Source organism: Dipodomys merriami, unplaced genomic scaffold (assembly GCF_024711535.1).
Source record: "Dipodomys merriami isolate MVZ:Mamm:240054 unplaced genomic scaffold, mDipMer1.0.p SCAF_176, whole genome shotgun sequence".
NCBI lineage: Eukaryota > Metazoa > Chordata > Mammalia > Rodentia > Heteromyidae > Dipodomys > Dipodomys merriami.
The window spans coordinates 1,234,432-1,253,802 of NW_027203115.1; the positions used below are offsets into that span (position 1 = coordinate 1,234,432).

General features: G+C 48.8%; 1 protein-coding gene across 3 annotated transcripts; it reads right to left on the reverse strand.

Annotated features, from left to right (window-relative positions):
- Positions 1-354: 354 nt before the first annotated feature.
- Positions 355-18,504, reverse strand: Chst4 (carbohydrate sulfotransferase 4). Of its 3 annotated transcripts, none has more exons than XM_070026232.1 (2): positions 18,135-18,504; positions 355-4,931 (listed from the first exon to the last, which is right to left on the reverse strand). In XM_070026232.1, the coding sequence occupies exons 1-2, from the start codon at positions 18,161-18,163 to the stop codon at positions 3,740-3,742; spliced, it is 1,221 nt and encodes a 406-aa protein (XP_069882333.1). In that variant the 5' UTR covers positions 18,164-18,504; the 3' UTR covers positions 355-3,739. The 3 variants fall into 3 exon arrangements, with proteins under 3 accessions (XP_069882333.1, XP_069882335.1, XP_069882336.1); XM_070026234.1 differs by lacking the exon at positions 18,135-18,504 and adding an exon at positions 11,129-11,213; XM_070026235.1 differs by lacking the exon at positions 18,135-18,504 and adding an exon at positions 6,999-7,171.
- Between the last annotated feature and the right edge of the window lie 867 nt (positions 18,505-19,371).

The following is a 19,371-nucleotide window of genomic DNA, read 5'->3' on the forward strand; positions in this document are numbered from 1 at the left end:
AAAGTCCAGTTTTTTTTATTTGGCACCATATTGAAGAGTAGGAACAGACATAGGAGGGGTGAAGAGCAATAAGGTCTTATTGGTAGGCAGTAGTAAAGTGATGGAAGTGTAAAAAAGAAATCACATTGTAAAACATTGAACCAGAGAGTGATCAAAGGTCAAGCTCACTCCAGGGAGAATTCATTCCAGGAGACCTGCATTCCAATGGCAGCACTTCTAATGACCTAGAAAACTCCCCACCAGCCTCTGCCTTTTGACATCCCTCCATCCAATACCACCTCACGGAGGACCAAGCTTCCAACACAAAAATCCTTGAAACTACAGCATAAAGAAACCACGCCCAAACTACAGCCATTCTTCTCCATCACCTTTTACTTTCTCCCATATTATGACAAATACATTATCAGACCATAGCTGTGGCCATTTTGGTCATCACATTGTTTAGTGATGGATCAAATAATCAAGCTTCCACCATGCACCATGGCACCAGGGAAGAGAACAAAAGCCTTTATTCCTTCTCAGGGAGCATGTTTACATTTTCTGAGGATAACCACTTAATTCCACATTGATTTAGGGTGGGGCATTACTGATTTGGAAATGAACATATATTTTTATGAGTAGTATACCCACGTACCTATTACAATCATTGGTTCCTGTCATAAACTTAAAAAGTGAGCAGTAAATTAGCTTCCTTATGGTCCTTCCAGGGATATAAGAAGCCGACTTGAAAACGGGCCAGGAAAGCAGGACCACTGAGCACCAAAAAATAATTCAGATCCGGGTTAGTGGAACCTGGATGAGGTTAGGGCAGCAGTCTGAGTTCATTGCTTTATTAATCTTCTTTACTATTACTAACATATAGCTCTTTTAAGCTTAAAAATTGCTCTGAGGTGATTTTTTGGGGGTGCTAGTTCTGGGGCTTGAACTCGGGGCCTGGGCATGTACCCAGTGCATTTTGCTCAGCTAGCACTCTACATCTTGAGCCACAGCTTCCTTTCTGGCTTTTTGGTGGTTAATTGGAGATAATGGCTGAGAAGTACTAGGGACCGTGAATTAGACATACTCTCAATGTGGGAGCTGTTACTGACAAGGGGTGAAAAGTGATTCTTGGGCTGGGGCAAAAACTTAGATACTACAATGGTTGGTTTCCTCTAAAGGTTCATAGAATATAAACAGAAGAAAAGCTATATTTGTGACATTCACATTTCTTTGGGGAGCTTATGATAGGTAAAAATGACTTTAGAAGGTTTGCAGAGTGGTATTGAAGGTATTGAAGGAGGGGAGTGACAACGGCAGAGATAGAGAAGCTCGGTCTTGGTCCTGTGGAGAGCCTTCTGATGTTTATGCCTGGTCCTTGGTTTCCACACACATTAAACAAGCTTGCTAGCAATCTGCTTCCAGTTTCAGAAAGGACCCTCCCCATTTTACCAAAGGCTGAGTGACCATGTTTTACCAGATCTGCCTGAATTTGCATGGACATGAACCATGACCAGTTACAGCACAGACTAGCTCCTGAGTCACCATACTTCATTTCTTCTTCTCAGCCTCTTCTCTTTTCTTCATCTGTGGTATGGAGTATAGCATGGTATGGTATGGTATGGTATGGTATGGGTATGGTACTATACTTTTATAGTGCCTACCATACTACTGTCCTTTGGATATGGTACCCAAAAGAGTGGATACCAACAAAGGTTACAAAACCTCTCAAAGTGGGACATTTGGGCTAGTGGCATACACATATGAACAGGAGCGGATGAAATGAGAAACTCACTGGAGATATCACCTCTTTATCCTGGTTAATCTGGATGAGGATTTCTTAATAACTGTGCTATTTTGGACAAGTTAATTCCTTAGTTTGGGCCAGCAATCTCGTGCCTTGGAGGGCTTTTAGCTGTCCCCCAGCCATCTGCCTGATGCCCACAGGACCCCTCCAGGCAGAGTGTCCCCAGATAAATGTATATATTAAAATCATCTCTAGATATTTCCCAGTGTCCCTGGGAGACAAAATCATTCCCAGTTGAGAGCCGTGGATGTAGAGAACCCAGAGCGGTTGGAGAGAAGCCATCTCCTCACCACATCAATACAGGAGATGCCATCCAGGGCTCCAGGTCTGCTGTTAGCCTGGCCTTGAGGATTCTACTTTCAGAAACAACAGAAGGTGGCTGTGTGTGTGTGTGTGTGTGTGTGTGTGTGTGTGTGTGTGTGTGTGTGTGTGTGTGTGTGTGTGTGTGTGTGTGTGTGTGTGTGTGTGTGTGTGTGTGTGTGTGTGTGTGTGTGTGTGTGTGTGTGTGTGTGTGTGTGCGCGCTGTTTCCAATGTCCCGCTATCCTTCCTGGAATGTTTGGACCTCTTTGTCCTTTATGAGACCAGCATAGAACCAAGCACATAGACAGCTTCTTGTTAGACATACTGACTTTATCTGTGTTGATGTTGGCGTTTCCTGGGCCCCTCTGTCCCCAAATCTTTGCATGGCATGTGCTCCTTCACTTACATGTCTCTGTACAAGCATCCTACCATAGGGATGGTCTCCTACACTGTTGTAAAAGGGCTTGCTCCTTCGTTCCCTAGCCTGCTCCCAGCTATCATCTTCCTTGCAGCAGCTGACACAGACTTGTTCATTTGTTTCCTCACCTCAACAAACAGAATATATATATAGTAAAAGACAGGGGCCAGGTGCTAGTGGTCACACCTGTAGTTCTAGTGACTCAGGAGGCTGGGATCTGAGGATTGTTCTTCAAAGCCAGCCCAGGCAGGAAAGTCTATGAGACGTTTATCTTCAATAAACTACTAAAAAGGGGTGGGGAGGGGAATGGAGCTGTGGTGAGTGCTAGCCTTAAGCAAAATGAAGCTCAGGGACAGCACCCAGGCCCTGAGTTCTAGCCCCAGGACTGAAACACGTAAAACTAGATAGATAGATAGATAGATAGATAGATAGATAGATAGATAGATAGATAGATAGATAGATAGACAGACAAAAATCTAAAAAGACCTGAATGATGACTGTGACCTTAGATAAGGATTCTGAAAGGCAGAGTATTTACTCCTAGTTACTAAAATATAAGGGGACAGTCCAAACTGTATTTTGTATTGTATTTTGAAATTTTAGTATTAAGGCCTGGCAGCATAATACATCAAAGTCTTGTATTGATGAGAAAATGCTGAGAAGTAGTGATATCGAAAGGGGCCCAGCCACCCCTGTTACTCAGAACGTGCTTCGTGCCTATGGGCATGGGTAGCCGAGGGGGTGAAGCCCACAGGTCAACACCCAGCGCTGGTGGCTTCCTGCCTAGAACCCACAGGGAATCCTGAGGGCTTGGCGCTCCTGTCTCTGTGGAGTGTGCTGGTGAATTCTTTGGTGAAAGGAAGCCCGCTCCCTGGTTTTTACCCTCTCTCCCCTTTTCCCCTGAGCAAGCGGTTTATGGACTTGTTCATTCATACTGCTTGGCGTTTGGAGGCGTCCAGACCACAAAGTCTCTGAGGTATGCACATTTAGGAAGGTCAAGAAGACAAGGTAGGCTGTGCCCCTATTTCATGGGGGGATCGTGCTGCTCACGGAAGCTTCTGGAGTCTTTTTCTAGGCAGGAGCACACTTGGCTTCTCTGCCTTCTGGCTAAGAGTTGCAAAGATTCCCCTGCGTGAATGTGATCAAGGCTCAAGGCACACGAGGCTGCGGGCTCACGGTGAAGGCTCGGGTGAGGGCTCTGCAGCATGGGGTGCGTGTGGCTGGGGCCAGGGCCTCCTCAGCCCTCCCGGAAGACCTTCGTCCAGGGGTTCTCGGAGGAGAGGACATCCAGGGACAGGTTGGCCTGCTCTTGTTTGGATCCCACCCGGAGGTAGCCCAACAAATCCATGGCGTCGCCGCAGACTTCCTGGAGTCGGGAGACCTTCTCGAAAGGCAGGGACCAGCGCCAAGCCTGGGAGACATTCACGGCGTCCCTGGCGTTGGTTTGGAAGGCGCTCTGGCCCAGGCCCTGGCCGCGGGTGATGTTGTGCACCCAGGTCCGGAGGTGGGGCAGGAAGTCCAGGCCCGCGAACTCGTACATCCGGGCGGCCTGGGCCAGGGGCGTGCGCGCCAGGTCCTCGTAGCGCACGAGCAGGTAGCGGCGCCGCAGCGCCTCGGGCAGGGCCTGCGCGGCCCGGAGGATGTCCCGCTGGCTGCTGCAGATGATCTGCATGGCGCGGTAGGCCTGCTCCTCCCCCCGGAGCTGCTGCCCCTGCGGCCCCAGCACGATGCGGCTGTCGATGCTCAGATCCGCAGCTGTGCGCTCGCGCGAGCGGAACACGGCGCGGGGGTCGCGCACCAGGTGCACCAGGCGCAGGTTGAGCGCCGGGTCGGTGAGCAGCGGCTGCAGCGCGCGCAGATCGAAGAAGCGGACCTCCTTGAGCACCACGTGGCTGTAGGTGCGGCAGGCCTCCCGCACGGCGGCGAAGGGTTGGCGCGCGCACAGTGGCCTGCACACCGACCCGCTGCTGATGGCCCCGCGCGGGAAGGCGCCGCAGGCGGGCGGCGAGCACAGCGCCCGGCTCACCGCCCACTGGAACAGGCTGGACTGCGCCCGCGGCCCCGGCGCCAGGTAGGCCTCGAACACGTCCATGTCGCACAGGAAGATGGAGCGCACCAGGTCCCGCACCGCCATGTGCAGCGTCCCCGCCGTGCTCTGCGTGAAGGTCATCCACACGTGCCAGGCGGGCTCCATCAGGTAGAAGACGTCCGGGTGCTGGCTGAACAGCTGGCCCACGAAGGACGAGCCCGAGCGCCAGGACGACAGCACCAGCACGTGCACGCGCTGCGCGCGCTCCCGCGGCCCGCCGCCCTCGCCCTCGCCCTCGCCCTTGTACGCGCAGAGCAGGAGGAACAGCAGAGCCAGCTGGGACGCCAGGAAGAGCAGGAGCCTCAGTTTTTTGGACAGGGCCATGGTGCCACCTGGGACCCTGCAGGGAAAAGCAGAAGGGGGCGAGTTAGGCCATCCCGGAGCCCATCTTCCCTCCCTCTTGTGTCGCTAGGCCGCGACCGTGGACCGCTCCGAGGGCAGCTGTGCCCTTTCCTCCTGTATGCCTTGAGGTCTCTGATTCCTCCCTCAATTCTCTCACCCACTGCACCAGGAATGCCAGCTATGTCCAATGGAACCAAAGGAATGACCACATCTTGGCCCAACGCCTGTGATTCCCCTGAAGTGGAGAACGAGCCACCCCAAATTTCCCAACCCCCCTTATATTTTCATTTTTATGTGGGTCTTGGGGTTTGAACTTAGGGCCTGGGTGCTGTCTCTGAGCTTTTGTGCGCCCTACCACTTGAGACACAGCTCCACTATACTGGCTTTTTTTTTTTTTTTTTTTTGGTGGTTAATTGGAGATAAGTCTTAGGGACTTTTCTACCTGGGCTGGCTTTGAACCATAATCTTCAGATCTCAGCCTCCTGGGTTGCTAGGATTACAGGCGTGAGCCACCAGCACCCACCTCCAGCCTCTATTTTAGAGGCACGATACTTATCATTTCAATCCCAAGTACCAGATCCAAGTGCCCATGACACGTGCTACTGAACATCATCTCCCCTGACTTTGTCTCATCCTGCGTGATTAAGTAATGGAGGAGCTGTCCAATGCCGACTTTGTGTCTGAGTAGATTCCCAATTCGTACTCTCTTTCCGTGGAGGTGTCCTCCTTTTACCAGATGACTCTGAAAGTGTGGTTAGCTACAGTAGTGAGACTTGTGCCTTTTTTATCACTGTGCTGCTACTCGGGAAATGGTCGCTTGACAGTTCACCCAGGGCTGTTCAGTATCTATCACTGAACAACCTTAGGGAATGCCATCTCATCAGGAATTTGGATATTTATTACAAAAAAAATTCTGTAGATGACAGTGAAACTATCTTGACCCAATACATTATACATGGCCTTTAAGAATACATTATAATGGCCTTTAAGTTATTACATTTTTTAAGAGAAAGTTTCCATCTTCTAATTCACACAGATTGGTAGAAACCTTTAACTTATCCCTTCTATAATCAGGGCTTCTGAGAAGACCAGGTTCCCAGGGCCATACTGGTGTGATTCCTACAGATATCAGCCCTCTTTCTCCCCTTTGGGGTGACTTTCTGACATAAATAGCTACCAAGAATTATAATAGCTATTAACCATGATATAAATATTAATAACAGCAAGAACAAATTTGCTTATCATTATATGCCCCAGAATTTCTCCTTTACAGTTTTCATAAAGAAGAGAAAGGAGGACTTGGCAATGTGGCTCAAGTGGTAGATCTTGCCTAGCAAGATCAAAGCCTTGAGTTCAATCCCCAGTACCTCCAGCAAAAAATGAAGAAGAGATATAATGTTTTCAGACAGTAATCAGAATTGAATATAGGGTTTACTCTTTTCTGGTGGCAAACCTTATCAATTTTTTTAAAGGTCTGTCCATTTCTCAATTTGTCCCTACTAGCCACTGGCTTCATTTATAATGTTATTTTAGTTGTTTTATGCACACACACACCCCCAAATTACAATGTATACATATTCTTAATTTCTTTCCCCTTTTGGGGACAGCCCCCCCCCAAAAAAAAACCCAAACCAAACCAAACCAGTAAGTTTGCTCAGCTTGCTTTATTTACTTGTCAACCTGTCTTGAGGAACTTTCAGGACAGTACATAGAGATTTCCTTGTTCCTGTTATCAGGTTGGTTTCTACGGTGAGGAAATTCAATAGTATATTTAATCTAGATGCTTCCTCATTGATCAGCTTTTGGGCTTTTCCAATCTGGTGCCATTCCAAATGCTTCAATTATGATCTTCATGTTTGTATACCCAGTGCACATTTCTACTGGGATAAATGCCCAGTGGTGGAATGGCTGAAGCGTAGGTGCGTGTGTACCTTGGAGATCCACCACCCTGGGAGCCTTCATGCTACTCATGTACCTTTCCACGGCCAGGGCACCAGAGATCTGTCCCGGTAGATTTTAGAGGAGGAATCAGGCAGCCACAGATGTGACTCTTGAAAGTTTATACCTTCCTCAAGAGGTAGACCATGCGTTGCCAGCTCATGGGCTTCCTTTGGAAGTCCCCCAATGTGTCACCACCGAGCCAGATCCTGTGTGGCAGGGGCCGGATGCCCTCCCCGTCTCTCCCGTTCACCGCAGTATTTTCCTCTGGGTGTGCCAGGAGCATCCAGTGAGGGGGCCACTTTGCCATCTTCCCCCAAGGATGGCGTGAGTGGTCATTTCTACCTATTCCAGTGAATGAAGAGGACCGGCTAGGATATGCTCCTAGTCCAAGAAGAAAGGATTTAGGAACAACCCCATCATTACTGATAATATCCCAAGGCTGCCTTCCCTACCCCTCCCGTCCCAGAGATAGAAGATGTGACTTGAGCAAGAGTGCTGCTCCTAGAGGGCAGCGTGAGCATGAGAAACCCAAGTATGGAATAAAGACAGGAGACCAGGGGACGGCAGGGAGAAGAAAATGAGAAGAAAACTTGATCTCTGCACACACTTAAGGAGACTGTGATAAAACTTCACATGCAGGGCCTGTAGTCTCTTTAGGACAAAGCTAACATTTCCTGGGGATTGGGAAAGCAGATCTTTCAAAGCTTACCTTCCCTCTCTGCCCTACCCTCCCTCCCTCCCTGCCCGTCTCTCTCCCAGCTCAAGCCAACTCTGTCCTGCCGGGTTGGCTCCAGGAACGGTGCCCTCCTTGTGTGCAAACGGCTCTTACTCTCCCATCTGTCCTTTCATCAAGCCTGAGCTGGGCCTCCTACCATCCCTTGTTGCTCTTGGGAGTTCCTGTAGCCACCCTCTGACTTCTCTCTGATTGTTCTTGCCATGAGCACCCTCTCTGGCCAGAGGAATCGAATCTGTGAAGCACGTCCCATCCTTGGGCACCAGGCTCTGGACAACATTTGGTGGGCTGTCTATGCAGGCGTAGCCCATCTCTGCAGAGACTGCCATTGGCAGTGGGGGTGAGTGCTCTTGGGCCCTGGCAGAGGTGAGGAGTGTGGGGTCACCTAAGGAGGCTCAGGGAAGAACAGGGAACACCCCAATCCATCACATAATTCATTGTGCCCTTCCATAGGACCAGTTCCTAGTCTGCTCCCATCCCCTCCCCTCCTTTCCTCTTTCTGTCCTGGGGTTTGAATTCAGGGCCTTGAGCTTGCTGGGCAGGTGTTCTACCACTTGAGCTATGCCTCTAGCCCTTTTTGCCTTCAGTTATTTTTCAGAGAGGGTCTTGCCTTTTCTTTTCTCAGTCAACCTCAGATTATGATTTTCCTCTCTCTGCCTCACAAGTAGCTGGGACTACAGGCAGGCATTATTATGTCTGGCCTCCCCAACTTTTCTCTCTCTATTTTTTTTTGTCGGACTTGGGGCTTGAACTCTGGGCCTGGGCGCTGTCCCTCAGGTCTTCAGCTCAAGGCTAGTGCTCTACCACTTGAGCCACAGCGCTACTTCCAGTTTTCTGGTAGTTAACTGGAGATAAGAGTCTCATAGACTTTCCTGCCCAGGCTGGCTTTGAACCATGATCCTCAGATCTCAGCCTCTTGAGTAGCTAGGATAACAGGCATGAGCCACCAGTACTGGGTCAAACTTTTCTTTTTTAATGCACAAGTCTGTCGTTCTTTTGCTTCAAAAATCCTTCAATAACTTCGATAACAAACAGACAGGATGAAATCAAACTTGTCAGCTTTGTTCGAGTCCTCAATGGCCGCGCTCAGGTTTCCTGCCACTTCCCTCCTTTTGGTAGCTCAGGCTTCAGACCCAAGCTCTCAGTTTGTCTAAATCTGCCATTTAGAACAAGGGGCATTCAACAAGACTGCCTCTCAGGAGGCCCCCACAGGCTTCCTCCTCCTCTAAATAAGGTAATCTTCCTTCCCTCAAACATCCCATTCGTGTCCGCCGTACTCCATAGGAAGCAGCTGTTTCTGAACTTCTCTTCCCATTAAGTGGAGAAACGCTGTGTCTCATCTCATTGAAAGGCACATAACAATTCTATGAGTGATTGTGGCCCCTTAAATACTTGCTGGATGAATGAAGTTAAGAATTTGAGTGTAGGAAGAGAGGTAGTCATTTCTAGAAAATAGAGAAGCCCTGGCCAGGCATGGTGGAATTCATCTGTAATCTCAGCCACTCAGAAGGTAGAGATGGGAGGATCATGGTTTAAGGCCAGCCTGGGCAAACACATTAAGGAGACCCTGTCTCAAAAACCAGCGCAACCAGGTGTTTGCTGTCTATGATCCCAGCTATATGTATGTGGAGTAGACAAGAACATTACATTCTGCCCCTACCTACCTGAAAATAAACCCAAGCAGAAGGAACAGGGGCCCTGGCTCAAGTGGTAGAGCTCTTGTGTAGCAAGCGTAAAGCCCTGAGTTCAAACCTCATGATCTCCATTCTCTCCCAAATAGAAAATCTCATGAGCTCCTTGAAGAAATGGAAACTTACCCTTTTCTAACCTGCACCTGGACAGTCATTAAGCTTTCAGTGGTGTCTTTATGCACTGAGCCTGACAACCATTGGGCCAGGTGCCAGTAAAAAGATGCATCGCTCTGCTGCATAGGATCTAGCATGCTTCACCTCACTCTAAAACATGGTGTGTACACTAGACAGTGATATTTAAAACTAGGAGAAAAATCCATAACATAATTGAAGAAACTTTCCACTAAAAAGAACTAAAGATCTCATTGCAGGTAATAGCTAGGCAGACAAAGCAAAAAGCAAACAACCCCCCACCCCAACCTCAGCCCATCCCATTGTTCCCATCCAAAACCGTGTTCTGGGCACTGGTCTCCATGATGGGAGATTGGCATCATCTTGGAACTCAAAGCATAGCCCATTGCCGAAGAGTCATGAGAACTTTAGGGTCTTGAAATACATCACCCAGGGGGTGGCCAAAAGGGAGGACCAAAGGAAGGGGCTGGGGCCCCGGTGAGGCCTTTGTCTCCCAGCCTCATCACAGAGAGCACAATTCTAGAAAGCCTGGGTTGGCTTTTAGAACCAAAACAGGGAATTCGGAGAGGAAAAACCAAATTGGAATCAATTTGAGAAGCTTGGATTGTTTGGTACATTCCCAATTTAGACTCCATGGTGAGATTTAAGCCCTGCATAATCAGAATTGGAGATGACAGAAGATAACCTTGCACAAACAGAGAGACCAGAGCTAGACTATGGACACCAGACTTAGCCACATAGCCTGTAGGTCAGGAAAACCTGGGGAACTGGGCTCCAGAGAAGTGAGTATCCTCAGAACGAACGCTTTACTAGACAGAGCACACTGTGCTCTTTGGCACAGTACTAAAGACAGTGCCTGGCACATAGTAGGTGCTCAGAAAGCTTCTGTCAAAGAAAGACTGTGTCAGCAAACACCAGCAGAGCATGTGCTACTGTGTGAAATGCCCTCATGACCCAGGAAGGAAGGCTTGGCACGATATCGTTATTGATACACAGAAAACGATTTCCAGTTCCCAGGTAGAAGTTGTGGACTTGTTCAAAGTCATTCACAGTACAGGTTCCTTCTTCTGCAGCTAGAATGCCAGCCCTGTAACTTCATGGTATTTTGCATCTGCATTGGCAGTTTCCCTGCATTTCACGTTTCCTTTGAGGGGCAGTTGTGAAAACAAGCCAAGCATTCTGGACAGCACCGTGCCACTTTCTCATTTTTGAGAATAAAGCAGCTGAGTTTTGCTTGTTTGATTCATCAGCTGTAGTAGCCCCACCCAGATCAGAATCCCAGGCTTTGGGGGGAGCTTTCAGTGAGCCCCTACACTCCCATCCCCAGCAGAGAACAGGGGAGAAGGCCTGGGAAGGACAGAAACTTGAACCCACAGTCAGGATCTCAAGGAGTCAGATGTATTAACTTTAAACGAAAATGTATATCAACAGTCTCATGATCTAGGCTTTATAAAACAATTTTTTTTGGAAAACCCTTTATGAATGGAGCCAGTGGGGTCGGGGGTATCTTTAGGCAGTTTCTTTTCTTCCCAAGACAATTCTTTTGGTGATTCAGAAATTCCTCCACCCCTCCCTGTCCCTCCAGCTATCAAATCCCCCCAGCTTTGCTGTCAGAGGTTATCTGACACTCTGCTCCGGCAGCCCTGGGACATGCCTAGGCTGGCATGGCCGGCCCACCTGGAGAAGTTCTCTTCTTACCTGGTTTAGTGGCTGGGGCTCCCCTACTGCTTTTGAGAGAGGGTCACTGCTGGCCAGGCTGAGCCCTGCTTCTGACTCAACCAATGCCACCTCAGGCTGCCGCCTCCTCCTCCTCCTCTTCCTCCTCCTCCTCCTCCTCCTCCTTCTCTTCCTCCTCCTCCACCTCCTCCTCCTCCTCCTTCTCCTCCTCCTCCAGTTTTGCATACCCATCCATTTCCTGCCCTCTCCCTTCTGCTAAGAAAGAAAGAAAGAAAGAAAGAGAAAAAAGAAAGGAAAGGGACCCATTTGAAAGATTAGCTCAAGAAAGTGGGGCTCCCAGAAGCTGAGAACTTAGCAGCTTTAACAACTTGAGACTCGGGGTAGCGAGAGGAAACTTGGAATCCAGGTGGGTCTGGGGAAGGCAGGGGAAGAAGCTGCCTCCCTTGCCTGGGAGGCTGTTGGAATGCAGCTTGGGGGTCAGCTCCCATAGGGCAAACTGGAAGTAGACAAAGAGACCCCTGGAGAACCAGCAGGTAAAGTTGACAGAATATTGCCTGAAGGATACGACCCGAATGCCCATGAGACTTGTTCTTATCTCTATGGAGAAGATAAAATGTGGTTTATTTTCCCATGGCACCTGCTCGCTCACCCCACCCTAGGGAGGTAACATTTCTCAGTTTATGTGTCATGTCTATCATCTTCTGCCTCTCGCCCAATGTGGTAAATAATGTTCTAGGAGGACCCAGATGTACTGGTATTTGATTGAGCAATGCGGGAGGAGGGGCACTCTCCTTTAAAAACAGTTAGCTGGGCAGTGACTACTTGGTTTACGTCTTAGGAGGCTGAGATCTGAGGCAGAGGTTTAAAGCCTGCCTAGGCAGGAAAGCTCATGAGACTGTTAGCACCAATTAACCACCAAAAAGCTGGAAGTAGAGCTGTGGCTCAAGTGGTAGAGCACTAACCTTTAGCACAAAAACTCAAGGACCAGCACCCAGGCTCTAAGTTCAACCTCTAGGACCAGTACAAAAGGAAAGACAGAAAGAGGGGGGCAGGGGAGGAGGGAGGATGGAAGGAAGGAAGATGTTAATAAAAAAAACTGTAGGAGAAATCACACACCCACTCTGAGCTACTCTACGTGGTTGTTATTAGTTTAGAAGGAAAGATGGAAACAAATGCAAATTGTCATGGGTATTATAGCCACAAACTTTCAAGTCAGAGGTTCTGTGAAGTCATTGCATCTTTGAGTCCTAGAACATCTGCAAAATAACGGTGACAATATTCACCTTCTAGTATTATTGTGGATGTCAGCGTTAATATACTAAGCTTTTAACACAATGTTATGACAACAATAGGAATTTAACAATGTTAGTTATCATTGAATAATAACAATACTTTTTCTTACATTGCTGCTGGGCTGCTGGCTTATTCTCCAGGCTTTGGAAGAAAAAGAACAGCTAGGTATAAATGAGGTCTGAGCTACTCCAGGTTCTGACTGATTCCCATCAGCTGAGTTCCCTACAGCCTTGTCTTCGAACAAATGAGGAAAAGCTGGGGCATTTCCCTTGGGTTGCTCTCCCTTCCTGTCTGTGCCTGGCAGAGAGAAGAGAAAGTTCTCTTCTGAGTGACTCTTCTGTGCAGACTTAAATCAAAGAATGAGAAACAGGTAGCTGATAGTTCTGCTTTTTTGTGTATGTGTGTGCGTCGGTCATGAGGCCTGAACTCTGGGCCTGGGCGCTGTCCCTCAGCTCTTCAGCTCAAGGCTAGCACTCTACCACTTGAGCCACAGCACCACTTCTTTTCTCCTGCTTATATGGTGTTGAGGAATCGAACCCAGGGCTTCATGCATGCAAGGCAAGCACTCTACCACTGAGCCACCATCCCAGCCCCTATTCTTATCTTTTTAATGTAACTGCTTATTCAGTATAAAATATTTTTGAGAATATTTTGGGAAAGTTAGCTCACATCTGCAGGCCTAGCCACTCAGGAGGCTAAGAACAGGAGGATTATAGCTCAAGGCCAACCTGGGCAAAAAGTTCATAAGATTGCCCGCACCATGCCCCCATTTCAACAGAAAAAGTGGAGCATAGTGGCAGCAGGCTCCTACTGCCCCAGCTATGCAAATAGTATAAATAAGGAGGATTGAAGTCTAGGCTTCAAAATAACTAAGCAGCGGAGGGAGGGGTGGGAGGGGGGGGGAGACAGCGGTTGCTCACATCTGTAATCCTAGCTACTCAGGAGGCTGAGATCTGAGGATCTCGGTTCAAAGCCAGCCCAGGCAGGAAAGTCCATGAGACTCTTATTTCCAATTAACCACCGGGAAACAGGCACTTTGGCTCAAGTGGTAGAGTGCTAGCCTTGAGCTGAAGAGCTGAGGGACAGCGCCCAGGCCCAGAGTTCAAGCCTCTCATCTGACAAAAACAAACAAAAAACAACTCCCCCCCCCCCAAAAAAAAAACCAACCCTGATCCTCAGATATCAGCCTCTCACACAGCTAGGATTACAGGTATGAGCCACTGGCACCTAGCTACGAGACATGTTTTAAAGGTAGAGTCAAAAATAATTCACAGACTAATCAGATGTGGGAATGTCAAGGTCAATTCATTTGTCATTTGTTATTTTCTGACATGGGAAGAGTGAGGTTTGGAGATGGGAAATTCAGAAGTTTGTTATTTAGGTTCAGTGTCCATTGGTGTAGAAGTGGCAAATGGGAGCTGTAGGAATCAACTCAGAGCTCATAGGAGAGTCCATGCTGGACAGTTGTCCCCATGGAGATGGTGTGCTGAGCCACAGGGCTGGACGTGAGCACTCTAAGTGACAGGAGGAAGAGAAGGACAAGAAACCAAAGAGCTACCAGCTCTCTCTGGGGAGAGAGGAGGGACAGTGTGGGATCCTTGAAGGCAAGGGAAGAAAGCATCTCAAGGAGAAAGGAGTAACTGACCGGGTCTTAAACTTCAAAAAAAAAAAAAAAAGCCCAGATGAGGGACTCACACCTGTAATCCCAGCAATCTAGAAACTTAGGCCGAAGGATGGTGATTTCAAAGCCAGTCAGGACTGCATAGTCTGACCCTGTTCAAAACACAAAAATAAAAACAACTCCTCCCTCAAAAGAAAGCAGAGGAATTTGAGATAGGATGGAGAAGGGAGTTCTGAGACATGGGGCTGTGGTTGGTTGAGGAATGAGGTCAAGAAAGTTTTTCTAGGGCTGGAGATGTGATTTAAGCAAATGCAAGGCTCTAAGTTTAAACTTCAGTACTCAGAGGGAAAAGGAGGTGGAGAAAGAGACACAGAAACACACATACACACACACACACACACACACACACACACACACAACAGATAAAGGAGGGAGAAAAAGAGGAAGAGAGCTTCTTTTTGTTGTTGTTGATTGTGGTGTTTGAACTCAGCCTGGATACTGTCCCTGAGCTTTTTTTCTTTTCTTCCCCCCCCCCCCCCCCAAGGTTAGCACTGTACCACTTTGAGCGCAGCCCTACTTCCAGTTTTCTAATGGTTAATTAGAGATGAGTCTCGTGGACTTCGCTGCACAGGCTGACTTTGAACCATCATCCTCTGATCTCAGCCTCCTGAGTAGTTACGATAACAGGCATAAGCCATCAGCATCTGACTTGGAAGAGAAACTTCTTGTAAAAATTGGGAAGATAAGAGAGAGAAGCGTCCTGAGATAACAGAACCAGGCACACAGAGAATGAGTTGGCCTGAGGTAGGAGCACACAGGCCGGGTCAGTAGCTCACCCCAGACACTTCACCAAATCAGCAAGAAACATACAGGCAACCAACCCCCTTACATCCAGAGACATTTTGGTTGCTGTAGATCCCTGGAGTCATGTTGTTGCTCAGCACTGTGGTAACATCAGATAACCAACATGGTCCCTTCCGTGTAGCTCTGTTACAGCTCTTAGCCTTTTCCCTCCAAATAATGCTAGGACAGATGCCTTCCCTCTGTATCCACCTAGCCCCCTGCTCTGTAGAAGGTGCCCAGTGAACGCCTGGCAAAGGAATGAATGAATGAACCTTTGTTTAACCTTTAGAAAGGAATTCAGTGCCTTGTATACAACAGGTACAACTTTCCCATAACCAAACACTGTAATCAAATGAACATACTCACAGAAAACCTAGCTCAATAAGATATGCGAAGCTCCCACATAAAATAAATTCACATCCAGATTAAAGTGCTTTCTTACCTCAAGTACAATGGCTATTTCTTAAACAGAGGGCCCTTCATATTACATTTTATTTTATTACATGATTCAGTCTAACGATAATCTACATCCCATAAACCCTTTAAAAGGTAAGAGTGTAAATAAGTCGATATGACTCAGTGTTCATAGTCTTCTATCTTCAGTACACAATATTAAACCATGGTAACTATGGGCATTTCCTAAATGTAATGTCAAGAAACTTGCATTTTTGGAGAAAACAAAAGAAAACCACGTTATTTGTATTAAGATTGAAAAGAGAGAGAGAAAATTTCCACTAGGGGTTTAAAGAGAAAAATATATAGTTTTGTCAGTATAAATAAAGGTAGAAAGGTGAGACTATCATCAGGAAAGTTCAGAGGTAACGTGGACATGTTTTGGGGACACAGAGGAAACTAGCTTTGTTTAAGAAGAAGGCTTCTACAAAGAGTCAAAATAAGGGACTGGAGGTGGAGGGTGTGGGTTGCGGGTGTACAATTAGATTTTAGCACTATCTCAGGAATACACATTTTGAGCAGGATGAGTCCACCAACCAATTATTGGGTCAGTTCTAGTAGTGCATACTGGGATCGTCTTATATGTTTAATAGTTCTGTCAAATGAAAGCCAAAATGTTACTTTGTAGATGTATTTAAAAATTCTAGATTTTTTTTGTTTTGATCAGATGCCAGTCCATGCCCCAGGGCTTTATCTTGAAGGCATAATGTTGCTTCTTCTCTTGATTGTCACTAAGCCTGTAGCCCATGTGCAGTGCAGGAATAATTTTCCTCTGGCTACTGGGCTGATCCCATTTTCTTTTTGCTCTCCGCTGGCTACTGCTGGTCCAGTTCTGGGACAGAGTGACTCGAGGGGCTGGGAAGGTGGCTCAAGTGGTAGAGTGCTGGCCTTGAGCTGAAGAGCTGAGGGACAGCGCCCAGGCCCCGAGTTCAGGCCCCACGACCGACAAAAAAGGAAGAAAAAAAAAAAAGCGTGGCTGGAGCCAGGAGTGCAGGTGGGAAGTTCCGGTGCGCACGGCCTGCGCAGCCAGAACCAGAATCAACACGGGGATCAACCGTTCCGAGCTCCCTTTCCAACACAGCTCCCCGCAGTTACGGTTTAACATTTACCTTCTGGGTGTAGGGTATCATTTTATCCTTTGAGCGTGTGTCACAGCCCACTGGCTTCACACGACTCGCTGCGGTTCGTGTCCTTATTGTCTTGTGTTTAATTCTAGAGGAGCTTAGCGTCGGGAAGGATGCAAGACTGTACACAGATCTTCGTGTCCCGGGCACAGCCGCCGGCCACACCCCAGGCCTCCAGGCCGGTTCCGATCAACTTCATTTCAGCCTTCCCGTTCCCTCTCACCACGTCCACACCCCCTACCCCCCCCAGGTACAGGGTCCCCCCCAGTGCCGGGGTCAGGGCCCCAGCATCCAAGAAGTGCTCCGTTCAGGTCCAATTCATGGGGAGAGAATTTAAAAAAAAAAAAAAAAAAAAAGGGAATTCTAAACTCGCTAAAATCGATCTACAACGGAAAACGCTTAAAAGCCTTCCCAAAGACGTTGTTCTTCTTTAAGGGGTTTGGGACTGTGTGGCTCCCTGGGGACAGCCCCCCGCGGCCCGCGCGCGCGTCCCCGCGGCCCCCACAGCGGCCCCCTGAGACGCGCGTCCCCGCCGCGCGCGCGCGTCCCCGCAGCCCCCACAGCGGCCCCCTGAGACGCGCGTCCCCGCCGCGCGCGCAGAGACGCTGGCCCGAGGCCCGACCTGCCGCGCGCGTCCCCGCCGGCCGCCTCCCTCACGACCCCGGGCGCGTCCCCGCGGCGCGCGCCCCCGCGCAGAGATGCCGGCCCGCCTCCCTGGCGGGCGTGGCTGTGACCCGCGGGCGCTTCGGCCGGGGTCCAGGGTCCGGCGGGGACACGCGGGCGCCCGCGCTGTCTGCGGTCTCACGTGCCCTCCCCGGGAGCAGCTGTTTCCCGAGGAGATCCGCCTTCCTCCCGCCACATCCGCCTCCACCCAGCGCATCCCGAGCCGGAGCGCGGGGCGGGGAGGCCGCACGGACGCCGCCCGGGGACCCGCGGGCCTCCGGGGCCCGGGGCGGGCGCGCGCAGCCGCGGAGCCCCCACCCCGCCCTTCCAGGGGGTCCGTAGGCACAAAACCGTCCCCAGGAACGTTCCCCTGTTTATGCTGTGACCCTGATGCGAACCGCGAATGCCCAACGGAGAGACGAGAACCTTCCAGGGAGCCGGCCCTGGCAGAGGTTTTCAAAAATGAGACATGATGCCAACATTGCCACCTGTTTTTGTTTTCTGTTATGGGAAAATATTTTTAATAGACCATTTTTGTTCGTATGCAAATGGGTTTTTTTTAAGTTGAAAAATGTGTTTTTCAGATGATCGGTTTTAATTTTTAATATGGTACCTATTGATAGAAGCCCATAGAAAGCTTTAGAGGCCTTAATCTCTTTGAGTGTTAAGGATCCCTAAGACCAAAATACTTGACAATCAGGTATATTAAGTAATAGTTAGGTTTCCCCCCATCCCCAGCCATATAAGTTTACGAGTTCTCAGTCTGGGGGCAGTTTAGGCCAGATATTAAGTTTTAGAAGCAGAGGTAGAGGGCCCCACCTCTTTGCCTGCTCTGGCTTCATTTATGTGCTTTTTTTTTTTTTTTTTTCTGATCCTGAATGCTCTCTGAACTCTAAGAAAACATTCCTGCCTTGGGCTCACACAAACCCGGAGTTAGGATTCTGCTCTCCAAAATTCATTGCTGTGTTGTTTAGTCTATTATTTCATTCCTCTGTCCTATCTCAGGCTTCTGGGCTGTGTCATTTCTTACCTCCACCCTTGGGTAGACCTTGCTCCCATCTTCTCTTCTCTTCTCTTCTCTTCTCTTCTCTTCTCTTCTCTTCTCTTCTCTTCTCTTCTCTTCTCTTCTCTTCTCTTCCTTCCTTCCTTCCTTCCTTCCTTCCTTTCTTTCTTTCTCTCTTTCTCTCTTTCTCTCTTTCTTTCTTGTTGTGGGGCTTGAACTCTGGGCCTGGGCACTGTCCCTCAACTCTTCAGCTCAAGGATAGTACTCTACCACTTGAGCCACAGTGCCACTTCCGGTCTTCTGGTGGTTTATTGGAGATAAGAGTCTCACTGATTTTCCTGCCTGGGCTGGCTTTGAACTGCAATCCTCAGATCTCAGCCTCCTGAGTAGTTAGGATTACAGATGTGAGCCACCAGTGCCCGGCTTTGAGTGCTTTCTTACTGAGCACCTCTGAGAATGGCACTGTGCCCCAGCAGAAAAGTGGGAGGAAAGAAACTTAACTCTGTGGTAACTGTTGTGTTATCAGTAAAGTTTTACTTTAAATGGAAAGGTAATTCTCCAAGGGAGGTGAAAACAAAATCCCAAATCTTTTCTGAGGCTATTTCTAAGAACTTCCTTGTTGACGGCGGCCCTTTTCTTTTTGGGAGTGGAGGGCTTGAACTCTGGCTTCAGGGTGCTGTCCCTGAGCTCTTCTTGCTCAAGGCTAGAGCTCTACCTCTTACAACCACAGTGCCACTTCCAATTTTCTAGTCATTAATTGGAGAAAGTTTCTCAGCCCTTCCTGCCCAGGCTGGCTTTGAATCACGATCCTCGGATCTCAGCCTCCTGGGGCATGAGCCACCAGCGCCTAGCTTAGCATGGCCCTTCTTTTTATTTTTTTATTTTTTGGTCCGGTCATGGGGCTTGAATTCTGGGCCTGGGCATTGTCCCTCAGCTCTTCAGCTCAAGGCCAACGCTCTGCCACTTGAGCCCAGCGCCACTTCCGGCTTTTTTCTTTTTGCTTATGTGGTGCTGAGGAATTGAACCCAGGGCCTCAGGTATGCAAGGCAAACCCTCTACCACTGAGCCACCTTCCCAGTCCCCGGCCCTTCTTTTTTTTTTTTTTTTTTTTTTTTTGTCGGTCGTGGGGCTTGAACTCTGGGCCTGGGCGCTGTTCCTCAGCTCTTCAGCTCAAGGCAAGCGCTCTACCACTTGAGCTACAGCGCCACTTCCGGTTTCCTGGTGGTTATTGGAGATAGGAGTCTCACGGTCTTACCTGCCCGGG